Consider the following 17,908-nt stretch of genomic DNA (forward strand, 5'->3'; position numbering starts at 1 on the left):
GGCAATCATGGACACGTTATTCGTAGGCAGTCAGCGTAGAGTAAGTGATTAGCTGCGCTCGGCTGGGACACGGAAGGATTCTACTTCGATTCCCTGCAAGCACACGATTTTTTTCCTTAAGTGTTAGTTCGTGCGTACACGCTCTGATGACAGGCTGTGCCGACGCACCTTGGTGGCGTCACTGATAATACAAGAGATGCTTTCGCGGTATAATGAATTTCCGTTCTCACCGTTTGTCTACCCAGCTTTTGATGTCGTATGTATAGAAATCGGATTAGATGTGCACAACAAAGGATTTATTGCGAAACTTTTAGGGCGTATAGAACGTCTGACGCGGCAGTTTTCTGTGGACAGTACTCGTAGGGAGGGAACAATTGCGAATTCGCCGTGGAAACAGCGGCCCTCGCTTCGACGAGCGCCATTGTGTTTCTATAGCCGCATCCCATGCCGGCTGCAAGACGTCTGAGGAGAAACTTTGGCACTTTATGCTTATTTTATGTCGCGCCGTTAATTTACTCTGCGAGTGGAACTGTCAGAACAAACGTCCACAGGCTGCCTGCTTGAGAAAACCCGACACCGCGCGGTTATACGTGTGCAAAGGAGCTCTCAAGCTGAGGTTTGCTGGCACCCCAGGCGTCTGCCAAAACATTTACTCACAAAAGCTGGGGACAGGCGAGTTGTCGCTTCTCACCCCAGTTGCAGGACATGGCAGTCTGGCAAACTTAATGACGCGAAGAAGGCTCGACATCACGAATTCTGTCCGTCACCACATTGGCCAACAACACGAGGAAGCTTTTAGTACAGATGAACACTGAAAGAGCAGTAGTACCCAACACCAGCGTACATTGAAGAATAATGAAATACTTATGAGGAAAAAAATATGCAAGACAAGGATGGAGGTACTACTATTTCCAGTCTCACAATCAGAGAGTTGCGAACGAGACTTTCAGACCAGCGAATTCCGAAGAGAAACCTATACAAAGACATCGATTTTGAACCCAGTCAAATGTATGCGCATCCCGAAATATTACTTGAACTAACCGTTTTTTTTTTCTTCTCTTCGCGGCCGCAATTATTAAGTTGATGTAGAGGCGCCAATATTGTGGGCCTCCAGATGAGAAAATATGCGCGCTGAATCAGCAATGAGCGCTTTACAAACTTAACAGCAATGACTCGCAACAAGTGACTAACATAACATGTCATTTTATTTGCAGAGTACAGATGGGAGTTCAGAATGCGATAAAGCGCTATTAAGAAATTGTGTAACTATTTATATTCCAAAGAAAGGTCTGTCGCATGTGTCACAAATCAGGACCTATATGGCCGTGCGGCCAAAGTTGTGAAATGTCTTTTCGCTCAGGTGCACAAAGATGCGTTTTTTAATAGTTTCTGAAAGAACCTAAGGCAACCTATTTGAAGCAGCAAAAGAAAGGTGAAAGCAAACGTGAATAACAAAGCTCCCAGCGCGAATCCGAGCAGGAATGATTCCAAATGTGACCATTCTATCACCGCTACTGTGGCGTAATGTACAGCGTGTACGTTTCATCGTAAGACTGCACATCCTTTCCTGAACGTACGTGAAAACTAAATTGAGCGCCTGGTGCAGCAGCAGGTTTCACCGCGTGTTCATCTGCCCGCTAACGCGTATGATCAATAAAAATAAAGCAAACTATTACAAAACGGCAAACAAACCAGGGTTCTCGTTCACTACCTATAAAACGCACAGGTTGTGTCAGTACTGCAGCGTGAGCTCTTCTTTCGTCTTTCAAACCTGTAAACATGGGACCTGTAAACAGTTGTTCGCCGAGGGAAGGTCAACTCATTTGGGCGCGCACGCACATGTGACCTGCAATAGGGCTATATATCTGCAGAGTGTTCGAGTACCGCGAATAACCGAGACAATATATGTCTGCTAAACGTATACTCAATCCATTCAATACGTATCCTTGTTCTTGCGGCGCGTCAAGTGCAGCATGTAGGGTGAATGTGGCGATTTCGACATGAAGACTTAACAGAAGGCGTGTGCCTTTTCACCACGCTCATCTTCGCTTTCAGGAGAATGAGAACCACGCTTATTTTCATCAGTGAAAGGCCGGGCCATGTACGACGTCAGCGAAACACAGACATGTGACTGGCTACTGAGTAGAACTTAGTATGTCGTTCCTAGACATATATTTCATCCCCCCCCCCCCTCCCACCTATACGGCTGAGTGTAATTAGGTGAAAGAGGGCTATCACGTGGCTGGATTTTCATTTCAACATTCCAGTCTAATTCATTTTTCTACTCATTGATAAGGGCTAGATTTCCACAGTCTTAGAGGACTTACACAGAGGCATGACAAATCGCTTGTTTCGCAAAAAAATTCATTGACAGCGCACGGGTATTAGGCTCCCACTTTCCTCCTCTTCGAGTATCGCTGCCGGGACGACTCCTTTGGCGTGTAGCTGCACGTTTCTAAATGCATCAGCGCTGGTGAAATAATACGCTAGACGTTGACTTCGAAAGGCTGTCTTCAAAAACAATAATCTGTTTTCCTTCGCGGCCATTGTGTTCACTGCGCTGGGTCACTATTTCAAGCAAACGGTGTACATGGACGCAGCGCACCCTATCGCAAGAGATTAAGAGCGAACTTGCTTTGCTCGCCTCGGTTGAAGTCCGCGCCTGTCGTTTTCAGAATTGAGAAGCGGCACCGAGAAAAGCAGGCCTGCACGTGCATGTATAGCATCGTTCGTAATGGCGGGAACAATAGGCACGCGTCGCGTGGCTTGTAAGGAGAGGAAGCAGCATGTTTACAACAGAAAACTAAAAAAAAAAAAAAAAAAAAAACAACCCCCAACGTGTTCAAGCATGTGTACGCGAGAAACCCTGACTTGTATGGCGCGGCACGTTGACTAGACGATGAGTTGCTTTTCCTGCATGATAAAAAAAAAATATATATATATAGAAAGAAAAAGTCTTAAACGCGTGCGAAAAAATTATCAAAATCTTGTGCTCCCATGTGAGGGCATCAGGAGAAGTCCCGCGTTCACTCTGCAATATGCGTTTGAGGCGTGCTGTGTAGGGTTCCATGTTAATTCCTGGAGTTCGCAAGCGGCGGGGTACTGCATTTATTGACCATCTAGGATATCCCTGGAGCTGGGTGGTCACGGCGCTCTCTCGCGAATCTGATGAACAGCTGCGGTCCGCAATAAATTTAGGGCGATGTCTGCCCCCCCCCCCCCCCCCCCCTTTTTTTCCCCGCTGTACCCTGGTTGTGAAAATGATACACGAGTCGTGTAACTGCATGCGCCGTGGCCCCAGTGAATTTTTGGCAAGTGAAAATGTAATAATCGTTTAACGTGTATTGAGATGTGCACCACTTTTGAGCTCCATGCAGCTGGAAGCGTTTATGAAAATCGCTGCTGTGGTGATGAACTCCAAAGTAATTTCCGTTTTCTCATTCGACTTCGCCGACCACCATGGGCTTAGAACGCAGGAATTGATTTCCTGTTTCCTAATTCACTTAGGATCCGTACCCTATCGGCAGTCGTGGCAAAAAAATTCAGACTGTTTAAGCAAAGCTAAACCGGGCCGTATTGATAATAATGTGCGCACGGCCAGCGCAAGCCGTATACAGGCACTTTTTTTTTTCTTTTTTTTTTTTTTTGGCGACCCAGCGGGGACGCCGTCAACTTAGGCACCGCCCTGAGAACCTGTCACAACGCGTCTCAAGCGAAACTTGCAGAGTCCCTACTTACCGGGGCACAAGTCCACTACAGCATGGTCACCAAGAAACTTGCGTGAATGGCTTCAGTGAAACTGTTGACGAGTGTTTCAAGTTGTGTGTGGGATAAAAAAGTGTATGGCTCAACTGCTCGTTATCTCGCTCCCCGAGCTTTGTTTTTGTTGAACCCCATAGAGGTGCCTCAGTAACTCTTGAAGCAAGCTTTGCTTATATTTGTTTGGACTCTTACGAGTTTTGCCACTGACTCCCCATTAACCATTTGAAATGAAGTGTATGCTCTTCTTCCCTTTCGAGGGAAACGTTCGCTGCCAAAACGGTGTTTACTTTGACGCTTTCTTCAAAGTGCTGTTGGACACTACATCCGCGTGCCACCATCTAAATGGCAAGCTTGTATAAGACAGCGTAAATTGGATAACTTTGAAAAGGAAGCCACACTTTCCAGAGGAACGAAATTTGGAGAAAATATTGTTTCTAATGACCGATTTTGGCCAAAAAATTCGCAACAAGAATGCACATGAAACGGGGATGCGAACAAGCTGTGTATATCGCTCGCGCGCAAGATGAGCTCCACCGCTTTGGCACTCGACAGGAGGAAACAAGCATTCTTGTGGTGTGTATGCAGTGTTCAGGCTTCTTGGTGACCATGCAAAACCGCTCTCATCAGCGCTTTTTTTTTTTTTGCGCACTTTTTTTTTGTTTCTGAAACGAATAGACTACCGCCTGTTGTGCGCCGCAATTTTTCCGCGCACCTCCCTTCCAGCGAGGACTAGCGACCTTGCCTCATGGTGGCAACACATACAGCAGTGGCACCTCGTAAGCGGCCTTTCCAGACTGAAAAAAAAAAAAAAAAAAAAATATCGTTTTTCTGGTCGACGAACGTTTACGGAACGAGATTGATGTGTTGTTCGTGACTTAACCATCCCATCATCAAACTACGCTACATCGAGTGGTTGCGACGTCTTTTTCTTTGCTTTTTTTTTTTTTTTTTTAAAGCGCTACTTCGCTCGCTTCGGCGCAAGTTTACATACCTTCTGCATTCAGGTGGAGGAAGACCGAGTGCAAGTGGAGTGCGCCTTGCGGAAAGTCTACGCCGCAGCATGCAGCTAACAGGCTTAACGTGGGCGACGCCTGGTGCGTCGTCATGTAAGCCAAGAGGAAGATGGCTGGCAAGGCGCATTCGCTAAGCGCTCATGTTTAGTTTAGTCGCTCTTCGTCTAGGTGACGCTGTAGCTCGTTAGCAGACTCACGTGGACGAAATTTGAGAGCACAACAGGCAGCGTTTTTTTTTTTTTTTTTTTTTTTTTTGTCTACTTGAAACAGCTACGTCACTGCGACTGCTCCGTGTTTAGCACACAATGTGTGCGTCGCTTTTAGCGCGTGGACTGCGTGACTGGTTCGCTCGTTCCACACGGCCACGCCGCGCGCGCACCAGGCTATGGCTGCGTGGCATCACAGACGTATGAGTTTGTAGAACGACTTGTGCCCAGGTTCGTGCCTTACGCCACACACACACACAGATGGGACGCACACTACTGTACACAGCTGAGTAAGAGGATAAAAAAAAAAAAAACGGGATAAAACGCAGGATTGGATGCAGGGTGTCGTGCCTAGACTCTATCCATGCTTGTCGACGGCGTGCGTATAGTGCCGAGGTGAAAGCTTGACCTGGATGCCGCTTTGGTTCCGAAGTACGAGCTCGCCAGCCAGCATGAGCTGGTCGCGAGGAACCAGCGAGTCCACGCTGAATCGCCGGAACAGGTTGGACAGCACTATCTTCTCTTCCATGAGCGCGAACCGTTGGCCTGCAAAGTGCATGTAAGAAACGGAGAGAAAGTTCTGCTTAGGGCAGAAAGTGGTCGCAAACATCAAAAAAGTCCAAATTTAGTGTTTTTATGGTCTCTTTCGTGCCTGAACTATAATCTGTCATTACATCTTTAAAGGTGCTTTTAGAGAGCCTATTCTCGGCGAAGCGGAATTGAATAGTGACACGTGGTGAGTGTTCACATCGGCAACTCATACTTATATTCTTTCGCGACCATAACGACGAGAGTTTGGGAAAACAAGTTGTTGGGCGAGTTCGTAATTAGTTAGTCTTCTATGGGTTCGGGGTTGCTGCGAGTCACAAATGGAAGAGCGCTGAAGGAGCAGATTGCGTACATGGGCGCAACGAACTTTGCACGTACATGTTGGAAAGTGGTTCGTAGCAATTTTCGCAAGTGATAAACAAACCCGCCCAGTCGTCAAGCTTTCGTGAACATTCTAGCCAAAAGTTACGCCTCCGTGTGCGGCAAACATTGCATGTTTCCGTTTTGAATACGGCGTGTTGTTTCCATCCAGCGTTGTCGCGACGCCAATGAGTGTCTGTTTACTACCGGCTTCCTTCAAACGTTGCGAACAGATGGCAACGAGCGCAGTGACGAAGAAAAAGGTGAGCTAGGAACAAAAAAAAAAAAAAAAAAGGTGAATCACACCCATACTGTGTCACGCGAAATGCGAATGTCATGGAAGTCGCAACTACAGGTGCGAATGAATAACGGCTAAAACATGTTAACGGAAATCTCCAAAGGAAGCAAAAATGCACCGGAGTTTATGTGCGAGGCTGCCGAGAAAAGAAAAAAAAAAAAACACACTTAAACGCGATCAGTGAGATCCATGCGGCATATACGCGAGAGCATTACTCTTCGGCAGCATGCTACTAGAGTATGTTATCGTCAGTGTGAAAAAATGACAGATACTTTATAGTCCTTGTTTCTAAATCATTTATTGAGTTTTAGGAAATTGCTACAGCACAACACACTGTTGAGCTAGTTGGTGCATTGAATGAAGAAATAATTAACCGCTCTCTCTCTCTCTCTCTCTCTCTCTCTCTCTCTCTCTCTCCATTCTCTCTGTCCTGTCTGCTTCTCTGTTCTCATGTGTATGTTTTTTTGGCTGGGTAATTCTTTCATCTCCCAGCACAGCGCCTCCGACCAGTTAGTGTCCGGTGATGACACCGAGTCAGGAGTCTGCCACGGCAGACTGCGATTTTTCGAGGCTTCAGACACTCGACGCCGATGCAGCCGGAATATTTTTTTTTTTTTCTCACATGGCGGGACTAACGTTTACGCGTTAATACCATGTGGCCGCTTAAGATTCCTTAAGAAAGTATGCGACAGCTTTTGAGCTCTCATCTTCATTTCGTTTGGGCGCTTGCGTCAGTTTGGTTGCTGCATTTTACAGTACAACACCCGACACCCATCTGTGGTTGAGCAGAACCCCATTACCGAAACGATGGGGGGGCGCCATCCCTGACTGGGGCGGTGTTTTGATGTGACGGGAAAATAGGACCTCATTTTTTGCCGTTGGACAAAGACGACAATTTTAGAATTCGACCTCTGGGGGTGGAGCTTTATGATTGGTCCTTCGTGGTCACTTGGCCTCTGTGACGTCATCATTGTTTTGAGCAATAAGAGAATTAATGACCACGTTTGAATTTGGCTCCTGCGGGTGGTGCCCTGTGTTTGGTCTTTCGTGATCCCATGAGCTGTACGGCGTCGTCGATATATAGACCAATCAGGGAATTTCATCTCTGAAGGCGGCGGAGTTGCGGTGAGATGAGAACTCTAATGCTATCACATAAAGAAAAACAGAGCATGTGCCGACAAAATCGCAACAATCAACTCGACCTTGCGGCAAGTTGTGTGACGTGTGTTTTAAAGGGTCATCCTCCCAACTCGCACACCCATACGCTTCGCGGTGTTTTAAAGATACTTCGCCTCGGTAATGAGATGTCTTACTTTTACGATCTGTTCTAGGATGTTCATTGTTGCTCTGTGCTAAATAACGACATCATACGTGCCCTTTGAAATGAGAAAACTGCTTTGAAATCTTTCGGTTCCATGTATTCCTATGGGCGCTAACTACCTTTTCACCCCCATTCGGCCCAGCCTGGCGACAGAAGCGCCACCGCATCGTGCTTACGTAACAGATCGGTGTTGGTCTATATGAATGAGTTGCCTGGTGACGTCATGACCTCTCTTGACGGTACATCGCACACCCTGGTCAAACACAACCAGTATTTCATTGAACACATGAAAGTTCACCGGCGTTCTATAATTCGTTTACAGGAAAGGAAAGGCGCAGTATCTGTTACCGAATCCAGCTATTATCAGTAGATGAGGGGAATTATTAAAAGCGTTTCACGATCCGGAACGTGGCGCATTGATGAAGCGCTGGGCTGGGGATCCAAGGGATGGAGGTTCGATTCCCGGTTGAGACAATGTCTATCAATTTATTTTTAACTATCGCTCTTGAAAGCGTGACACCCTCTGCTGACAACCTTCTGTTGACAAAGATAAGGCATTAAAGGCTTTCGCCTTAATAATCGGCTCCATAACTGGCGATCGCGCGAAACCAATTAAGCATGACAAGAGTGCATTAAGCTCTGTCGTCGTCTTTAGCTGTGGGCTGACCACAGCGTTCAATACAGTGATGTCCTCAGATATTGGCGAATGGTGAAGCATAGTTGTATGTCGCGATCTAAGACTGTTTTAAGCGCAGTCGCCAGCGAACACGCACAAAATTGGAGCTGCTACCGTGGTTTTCGCCCAACCTGGCTATATGCAGTGGAAGCTGGTAGCCCCATGCGTGTCTAGCTCGTCCAGCTATTAAACTATCTTGGAAAGCAAAACAGCGCACTTCAAAACACAGACACAGAAAGGGAACAACAACACAGCGCCGTTGTTGTGTGGAACAACACAAGATGATTTACCAATAAGCTCGTTCCTCCACCCTTGCTTTTAAACTACATCCTCGATATATTCGTCTGCTCATACCAACACCACCTAGACTAAGAGAAAGCCAGCGTGAGTCCCCCTTTCCACAAGTCCTACGTCACGACAGTGAGATCTGGGGATAGATCGGCGGCGCCGAGCACAAGCGTACGTAAGCAAGGCGATCTGGAAAGACTCGGCCTGAGTGTGCGTGTTTTCAGCTTGTATTTGCTGTGTTCCGTGCTGCATAGGTGCTTGCGAGCATGGTAACTATAATGTTTGGGTGTTGTTGTGCGCAAGACTGTCGCTCTAACTATTCCAATGGATCCAAAGCGCACGTGTGCAAGTTTCCGTCGGACTCGGCACAAAATGCAGCGTGGACAAAGGCTGTGCCGTGGAAGAACTTGTTACCGATGAAGTGCACTGTGGTAAGAAAGTGTTCTTGTTTGCTTCCTAATACCCGTGCTGCTATTCACCACTATTTGATTTAGCACAGTGTATTAAAGCGTAGACATGCCCATATCGAGCACACAATATGGACAGCACAGCTACTAATAATCGAGTAGCATTCGTCCTGTTTTGACTGCGGAACAAAAATTGTTTTGCAACCTAAATTAGTCTCTTATGGAAACAATTTTATTTCGCTAGTGGCCACGTGATCGTAGTTGCCGTAGTAAATGACTGGTTTAAAGCCGAGTTAGCTGCTCGCTTCGTTAATATATTCACGGCAACCGTTGCTCCCAGCTTCATCATCATCAGCCTGACTATACCCACTGCAGGGCGAAGGCCTCTCCCATATTTCTCCACTTAACCCGGTTCTGTGCTAGCTGCATCCACTTGACCCTTGCGAACTTCTTAACCCAGCTTAAGCAGTGTTTTTTTATATTTACGTTACAGCTTTGTGACCAGCACTTCTGTGAAAGCGACCTCCTATTCCCGACAAGCTACACCGAATGTCGTCAAAGTCACCGTTCTGAGTAATATCCCTGCCTATCATTCTTAGCTTTATCTATCCATCTAACAATAAATGTACTCTCAGATGAACTTTGTGCCTGAATGAAGGTGAAAATTTCCTCGCAGCTTCATTTCTGCCAATGAAATAAATGACAGGTGGATTGTGTCAAACTTCTCATATACTTCAAAAGACTGGCAATATTAGATAACGCAGGTAACACAAGTATAACCCTCTTCATCGCTAGCGCTAAAACTTTCAAGAGGTAGCTCCAGAACAGCGTTGAATAAAAAAAAAAAACGCAACCGCGTGGGGTGAAGCCGGCTTTCAGTATGATCTCACTACGATGGCGTCACATAAGCACCACAGGCCTAGGTGGTGTTGCCCATACCGACAAAACTGGTCGCGAGCAAGCTTCAAGCCAGAGCATGCGTAGCCCATTTTGCGTGGTTAGCGTGATATGGGCACTCACCGATGCAATTTCTGGGTCCGGCTGAAAAAGGCACGTAAGCGAATGGATGCCTTCCCACGCTGTTCTCGGGAAGAAACCGTTCAGGTCGGAACTCCTCCGGTTGCGGGAACGACTTGGAGTCTCGGTGAAGCATGTACGAAAAGATGATGACGATCGAGCCCTCCGGCACCACATGACCATCTGAACCATGATGGAAGAAAATAAAACGCCCGGCAGTCCCCCCTTCGCACGCATCACATCTTCGCTGAAACGTACGTGTGTTTTTTACGAGCGGTTCGCCAATTGGCGCACGTCCGACGCTCGGGTGTCGGCAAGAAGATAATTTTTTTTTTTCAGCAAATTCGTATAAACTGATAAAGCAAAAGTCTTCTCATTAGTTAACACCTTCGTGCAAAACCGAAACACAAGAATCCGCACAACTGCGAGTTTGTTATGGTTAGTCTTTGAAGACGGCTGGTAAGTAATAAGGAAATTTTTGTTTCAGAGACCAAGAGTTCAAGATACTAGCTCCCATTGGACGAAAATAACGGAGCTTCAACGCGGACGTGAAATTATATCCGTCATCGAATCCATGTTATCTTATTTACAGAAAACGTCGGCTGCATTAGCGAATGTAACATGGCAAAGGCGAACGATTGTGAAAGCATTCCCGAGTGAAAAAGTTCAAGCCGTTTGAGATTTCTGCTCGTATTTTTGTTGACAAATACAAAAGCAACCAAGAAAAAGAAAAGGAGAAAAGAAATGACTCACTTATGCAGAACTCCTTGTATATTTCTCGGCCGATTATAGGCACTGAAGGAAACAGCCTAAGGCTTTCCTGTAAAAAGAAAAATGGACGGGTTCGGCGGGAACGTGAGAGAGAGGATGAGAAACACATAGGCGGCTACAAGTACAATAAAACCAGATGCTATTTTGCAGTTTGATGGAGACATAAAATACTAGGTATGCGCATCTATTGCTAAGTTACGTTTCATTTTCATATTGCGTGTGTTTAGCGCTCAGTATCACCTTTTATTGCTCCTCAAGGTAGGCATTATACTTTGGCGATTTTGTCTGGGCGCGTTGCAGTAAGAAGGCAGCATATGCTTTTTATGAAAGTTGTTCCTGTGAACAACAGTGTTACCTCCGAGTGATCATGCTCTGTGTAACCATAAAAAGGTATTTACACCAGTTGCTTGCTCTTCATCCAGAGTATTTTCGGTCGTGCTGTATTTCTAGCGAAGCAAATAAAAAAAAATCGTCTTAAAGTTCGCACCAAAGCTCTCGTATATGCGTGCTAATTTAAACTGTCCTTCAGTTCAGTTCAGTCGTTCAGTCGTGTCCGACTCTTCGTGACCCTATGGACCATGTCACGCCACGCTTTCCGGTCTCTCACTGTCTTCCTAACATCACATAACTTCATCTGCAGTGCCTCGAGGATGCCATCTATCCATCGCGTTCGCTGCCTACCCCTTCTCCGGCGACCCTCAACCTTTCCCAACATCAAATCTTTCTCCAGCGACTCCTCTCTTCTCATCAGATGACCAAAGTAGCTGAGCTTTAACTTTAGAATTTGACCCTCCAATGAGCAGTCAGGGTTTATGGTCGACAATATAGACTGATTTGATCTTCTGGCAGTCCAAGGAACTCTCAAGAGTCTTCGCCAGCACCACAATTCAAACGCGTCAATTCTTCGGCGGTCAGCCTTTTTAACATAACTGTTATGTTGAAAGGGTGATCTTGAATCCGAAGTGAAATCATTCGGTCGTTTTTGGGGTTGTACCATAGCACTGCTTTGCCCATTCTTCTGTTTACTATGAGAGCGACCCCATTCCTACTCTTGGATTCGTGCCCACAATAAAAGACATAATGGTCGCCGGAGTTAAATTCTCCCATTCCGGTCCACTTGAGCTCGCTGATACCCAAGATATCAATGTTCAATCTGTCCATTTCTCGCTTGACGACATCCAGTTTACCTTGCGTCATAGATCTTACATTCCATGTTGCTATGTGATATATCTCCTTGCAACATCTGACTTTCCGGTCGCTTCCCGACACATCCACAACTGAGCGTCCTTTTGGCTTTAGCCCAGCCGCTTCATTCGTCCTGGAGCTACTAGGAATCGCCCTTTGTTCATCCCCAGTAACATGTGGGACTCCTTCGGGGGGGGGGGGGGGGGGCTCATCTTCCGGTGCCATATCTTTAATGGTATTGTGACTGGCCATAGGGTTTTCTTGGCAGGGAATACTGGAGTGGGTTGCCATTACCTTCTCCAGTGAGTCACATTTTGTCAAAACTCTAGTGGGAAATCCTGCCGATCATCCCGCAAGATTGCTAAAATTTGATAAAATCACTGGTGATACGCTTTGTGGTTTTACTTGTGGTTTAAGTGTGGGCTGTAGTAAAATTGAATAACAGGCTTTGAATATTCATCAAAAGGCAGATGTGAGAGAAAGGAAATGTTACCGAAGAAAGCATGGCCATTTCTGCCATCTTCGCGCTCTTTATACTCGTTACTTGAACCGACCTGTGGCATTCCAGACTAAACCGCGCGTGCCACTGCCATTGTCAAACGTCTAGGCGGCTGTCACGTGCGGGGTGCAATATAGTGCAAAGGCCGTAGAGTTAGAGAGAGACACCTTGATGCAGCACTCTAGGTACTTCATTTCCTTTAGGTCGGCCACGGTGGCGTAGCGGTCTCGGTCGGTGGCAAAGATGATGTCCATCTCGTCCTGCACCCTCCTCTGTGCCTCGGGGTTCTGGCCTAGGAGGTAGATGCACCACGATATGGCCGCCGACGTTGTGTCGTGGCCCTGCGTCAAGGGAGGAAACTTCAGCGGTGGGCCTGCGGACGTCTAACACAAGAATGATTTAATTTTGTTCTCTGAAAGCATGAAATATATATCAGTTTTCTACTCAACACAAAAGTAATGCAAAACTCATTGAGACAAACTGTCAAAGAGATCGAAATAATCAAATGCAATGCCAAGACGACCAAAGTAAATACGAAAGAAATGTAAACAAATTTAATAATCTACAGCAACATTCCGTCGCGTTGTATGGGAGTATGCTTCCTGCCAGTGCGTGGCAGAAAGTGCTCTCGGAAATGAGACGAGCATTCGTGCCCAAATGCACTGATAATGTGAGGCGCAAAGCTTACAGATTCGTGAATGTTGTAGGATTCAGCGAAATACTTTCAGCATTGGGGGTGCTTTTATGATGATGACGGAAACAATTTACTCAAAGAAAGTCCGACAGAAAATAATTAGAACGCGGATAACAGACGACTTTACATGATGGCTCGCGGTGGGGGATGGTGATGACGACGGCGATGGTGTAAACTGTTTATTCCCGCAGTAAACAAATTAGAGTAATTTCCGCATGGACGAGTCCACCCAAAAAAGGGACTGAAAACGAATGTATGTCGGTGTTTTTTCAATCAATATAGCTTCTTGTTTGAGATGTTTGCTATTAGGCATATTAAAAAAAAAAAAAGAGGTTCCGGCAGTCAAAAACATGCTGTTGAGTGGAGTAGATTAATTCTAAAGGCTGCGACGCTTCGTCGTCGCGCCAGCAGTGGACGAGGGTCAACGTCGACCATCCTCAGCCTTCACCTCCGTGTTTTACAATAAGAGGTACGAAGGAAACGTATCTCGAATTCAGGTTGAAGGGGTGGAGAGTGGCACGGCTGAAGACTTTCAGCCTCCCAAGCCAAGTAAGAAAGAAGGTATGTCCGACGATTTGGCGCCATGCAGGTCTCTGGGTGTAACTTTCCGCGGTGTATACACATAGTTGTAGGTATGCACAGTCGTGGTCAAGAAATCCTGAAGCTAATGGATTTTCGTCGAGCCGCAAAATGGAACCATCTGGTTATCCCTAAAATCAAAATGGCATTTAAAGTACCAGCAAATGATTTCTTACCCTAGCAAGAAACTCTCTCATATCATTTCATGGCTTTCAGTATTTAATGACGCTGTAATGGCTTCATTTTTTTTTTTTTGGCTGAGGCGAAAACCCTTTAGATTCAGGACTTTTAATGAAATCTGTGCCTTATACATTCGAACCTTTTCGTTCAACTCGCCGACGGGCAATAAAGCAAAACGCATGCGGAAAGAGACCTGGAAGTGGTGCGAAGAGTATGGCGCGGCTCCGTGCTCGGTACCTTGATTTGAAAGTACCGCTCCAGTGCAACACTAAAAGCTAGACCGGCTCTTTCCCAGAAGTTAATAGGGCCATTTGTTTAACCTACACCAGCTGCACCAGTGTAGGAAATCTCCTATACCTACAATAGATTTTTGCTGCACTGGTGTAGCTGGTGTAGATTAAAAAATAAAATGGCCTATTTCTTCCAACTTCTTTTCTTGACTATATAAGAACGTGTGAAAGCGAGCTTTTTCGGCGGGTACTAGTGGTACAGCCACGAACTACAAAAGAAATGGGCAGCGAAGCCGAACTGTGCAAACATTTTGCAGTGAAACCAAACTTTTATTACATCTTCAATAATTTATTTTATAATTGAAGAAACCAATCGGATTTAATTTACTATTTCATCAGTAGATGCAGGTAACTTTCTCATTGTTTCTATCCTTCATGTGCTGTTTTTTTTTTTTTTTTTTTTTTTTGTATAATACGGTGAAGCAATAGGAAATCGGCATCTTTGGAGACATTTTTTTTTTTTTTAAATAACACTGGTAGTGCAGAGAAATAAACTAACAATACCAGAAGTTCGGCTCAAGATAAAAAAGTCACATGCCGTCACTTTGTCATGTGACCTATGGAAGACGTTGCGACTCGCGATATTAAGAAATGGACCAATTCTTAGCTTATATAAAGGAGCTATGGCTTGATATTCTACCGTAGACATGTGAAAATTACGCTTGGTTAACAGCCGGTTATCTCTGCCCCTCCTAATTAGCGTTGGCGCCGTCTTATACTAGTCACAGTGAACCGAACCGTCATACTTCGGCACTGACGGGAACCTTCCTGCAATAAAATATGGAACAAGCTAGTCAAAAGCTGCACAATAACCGTCTAGAAGGCGAAAAATAATCCAAGCCAACCAATAACAACTTACGCTTTTAAAATTCCTAACTGACATCAATAGCACTTCTAGAGGTATACATAATCTCAAATGAGCATAATTCAAACCGGGTAAAACCCACACGTATACTGTGGTCTTGTATGACATAGCTTAGCCCAGCCGTTATGCAAGCGCCTTCTAGTATCGGCATTGCACGACGCAGCGTGTATACCTCGAACATGAAGGTGTCCACCTCTTCGCGGATGTCCTCCTCAGAGATGCTGTTCTCGTTGATGTGGTGGTCCAGGAGGACGTCCAGGAACATGGGGCGCTTCTTCAGCTCGTCGCTGGAGTCAGTGATGAGCCGCTTTTCCGCAAGCTTGACATCCTTGCGCTCGCGTATCACCTGCACGCGTCACACGATGTGGTAGGCCCAGAAGTAGCGCGGCAAGAACAAGTCCGCAGAGTGGAGTCTGATTTCCACATACGCAAGGGCCTTGTCGTAGCAGGACTGAACGAAAATGGCGTAATTTTGCCATTGACAGTGGCTCGTTTAAACTGAGCTCATTTGCGTCCTTTCTGATTTTAAGTAGTAAGGCACGCTGTTTTCCTCTGTTCATTGTCTGGATACACGCCATTTCAATGGAGAAACTGCTGGATTTACTTTTTTTTTTTGTTGCGGGCTTTTGACGTTGTTTATCAACTGACGACATTATGGGAAGCAGGATACGTAACAGTCGGTTGTACACAACTGATAAGTGTAAAACGGACATTAACAAAAAAGAAACTAATACAAATGACGCAATAAATAGTGATAGAAAACTCTTTCCCGCAAACGAACGTACTACATGGTCGTCCACATCTAGCTATAACACGGTCGCTGCTTTCAAAGTTGCATTGCGCCTTACAAGGCCACGTAATAAAGCTAAGTGGGGGCCATGCTAACCACCCCCTCCGTGGTCCCCCTGTGCCCGTACCGCTTTGCTTCGATATGCGCCTGCGTCGGACGCAATGTTGCCTTAAAAGCAGTGATCATGTTATAGTTGGACGTGGATGACCTTGTGCATAGCTTTGCGTTGTTTAGCAACACAGATAGTTATGGATAACCTAAATTGTGAAATAAGTTATCACTTAGCAATGAGATAACGCGTCCATATAAAGACAATTTCATTTCACGAATATATTTGAAAGCTAGCCTCTTCGACGAAGAGCTCTCAAACGAGGAAAAAAAAAATAGAGGTAGGAGGAGGAGGGAAAGGTGATGGTAGGGGATGGTGTATCTGATTAGTAAAGTTCACAGAAAACAAAAGAAAGGAACTTTAATGGAAGGATAGTTTTTGCACGGACTTTTCATTGCCATTGCAGAGTGCTCGCTTAGTTGCGTTTAGTTTTGGAGAGCGTCGTCATTAAACCTTCTTGACGCAACATAGGCTTTTTTTTTTTATCTGCCGCTTGTATAACCCGCTCAGACAAACTCGAGGACACATTCTGAACTAGACCAATATGTGACAAGAAGAGAATTAAATGAGATTGACTATGGCCAAATGTTGTGGTTTCAGAGTTCAAATCATCTTCAGTATAGGGCTTTCACTCCGGAATTGGTGTCAATCAGAAATGTATTTGTTGAGTGTGTTTCGAACGAGATGTATGTCCTTAGACCAACTGTTTCCACAGTCAAGCTTCATACATACCGCCTGATACACACGTACATACGAGCGCCGCCACGTACAAAGTAGAGGCCATAATTCGCATAGCCTCAGCCAACTCGTGGTATTTACATTCGTTTTTGTGGAAATATAACGCAATGCGTATAGCCTGCAAAAAATGCATTGTAGCACTGTCGCCTGACCCAGACCGCTGGCACTGATCCCAGAGCGTAGAGCAAGCCCTTCCACTCATACTTGCATGAATTTCAGGTGATTGGTTACGGGGCGGTGCTTATATATATATTTTTTTATCATCCCACTACTGTGTACCGTAAACTGTTGTGGTCAATCGTATTGAAAGGGCATATTTGGTAGGCGTGAATAGTATTAATACTGTTTTACCAGAAGGCCCCATTCACAGTGCGCTCCATACTCCAGACTAATGATAAAATTTCATTTGAAGCGCGTTTTTAAATAAAACATTCCACTATTAAGTACAAAAAAAAACTTAAGAGCTGACAACTAGTGTGAAAGATATGAAAGATATTCCTTTCTTGTTGCCTCGATAGGAAGTCAATATTTTTATTCGCAGCGCATCTTTTTTCGCCTAACTGGAGGGCTATAGTGGAGAGGCCTGTTAGATACAGCCTAATTTCTAGCACGCTAAACCAAAATGTTTAACAACATACCAACAAAGTCTGACGCTGTACTTATTTTGCAGAAAAGCCACGAAGCACAGGCGAGAGTAAAACCTACCTGTTCTCAACTTTCCGAACGGGTACGCCACCTGAAATAACTGCACACGCTTCTACATCTTTTACCCATTTTTCCTTTCATGATTTTTATCCGCTGCAGCCGCGTGCGAAAGGAAGTTGGCGCAAAGCATAGAAGCCGGGCGAGCTTGAGCCCCGCCTGACGAAGGAGTAGGCCGACCTTCTTGGTGAATGTGTGGATGGCGCGGATGTCGTGGTGGTAGAGGCGTCCGTTGGGCGTCATCCGGTACAGTGAGTCCATCCACAACCAGGGCCGCACGGCACGGTTGATGAAGTTGCTGCCCACTCTCCACGTGGCGCCACCATGCGACACAAGGGGGCGCCAGTTGAAAGCGTGGCGTACTTTCTATGTACACACGTTCCACGAAAACAAACACCCGAGCAGCTGATTGGGTCAGAACATTTTTATAAGCGCGTGCTAGCAATAACCGGGTAAGCAGAGTTTACAAGTGAATGAGGAGACGTTCGATTACCTCTTCAAGAGGTCAGAATTCGCTGGGTGTCTGCACAGTTTCTCATTTGTTCCTACGGCGTTACTAATGGTGTCTGCTTACTACTCACGACTTCATTAAGGACGTTTACATGGGCG

At 45.7% G+C, this 17,908-nt stretch overlaps 1 protein-coding gene across 1 annotated transcript in view; it reads right to left on the bottom strand.

Moving 5' to 3' along the window:
- Window positions 1–5,287: 5,287 nt before the first annotated feature.
- LOC146202351 (cytochrome P450 4V2-like) overlaps window positions 5,288–17,908 on the bottom strand; it is an 89,645-nt gene continuing 77,024 nt past the window's right edge. The window contains exons 6-11 of the mRNA XM_084584475.1: window positions 17,480–17,606; window positions 15,133–15,306; window positions 12,520–12,693; window positions 10,651–10,717; window positions 9,901–10,080; window positions 5,288–5,527 (exon numbers count right to left, since the gene is read on the bottom strand). Of these exons, the coding sequence (XP_084440601.1) occupies window positions 5,340–5,527; window positions 9,901–10,080; window positions 10,651–10,717; window positions 12,520–12,693; window positions 15,133–15,306; window positions 17,480–17,606 (910 nt within the window). The 3' untranslated portion in view covers window positions 5,288–5,339. The remainder of the gene's footprint in view (window positions 5,528–9,900; window positions 10,081–10,650; window positions 10,718–12,519; window positions 12,694–15,132; window positions 15,307–17,479; window positions 17,607–17,908) is intronic.

This window comes from Amblyomma maculatum, chromosome 1 (assembly GCF_055883805.1).
Source record: "Amblyomma maculatum isolate TAMU_Amacu chromosome 1, ASM5588380v1, whole genome shotgun sequence".
NCBI classification, from domain to species: Eukaryota; Metazoa; Arthropoda; class Arachnida; order Ixodida; family Ixodidae; genus Amblyomma; species Amblyomma maculatum.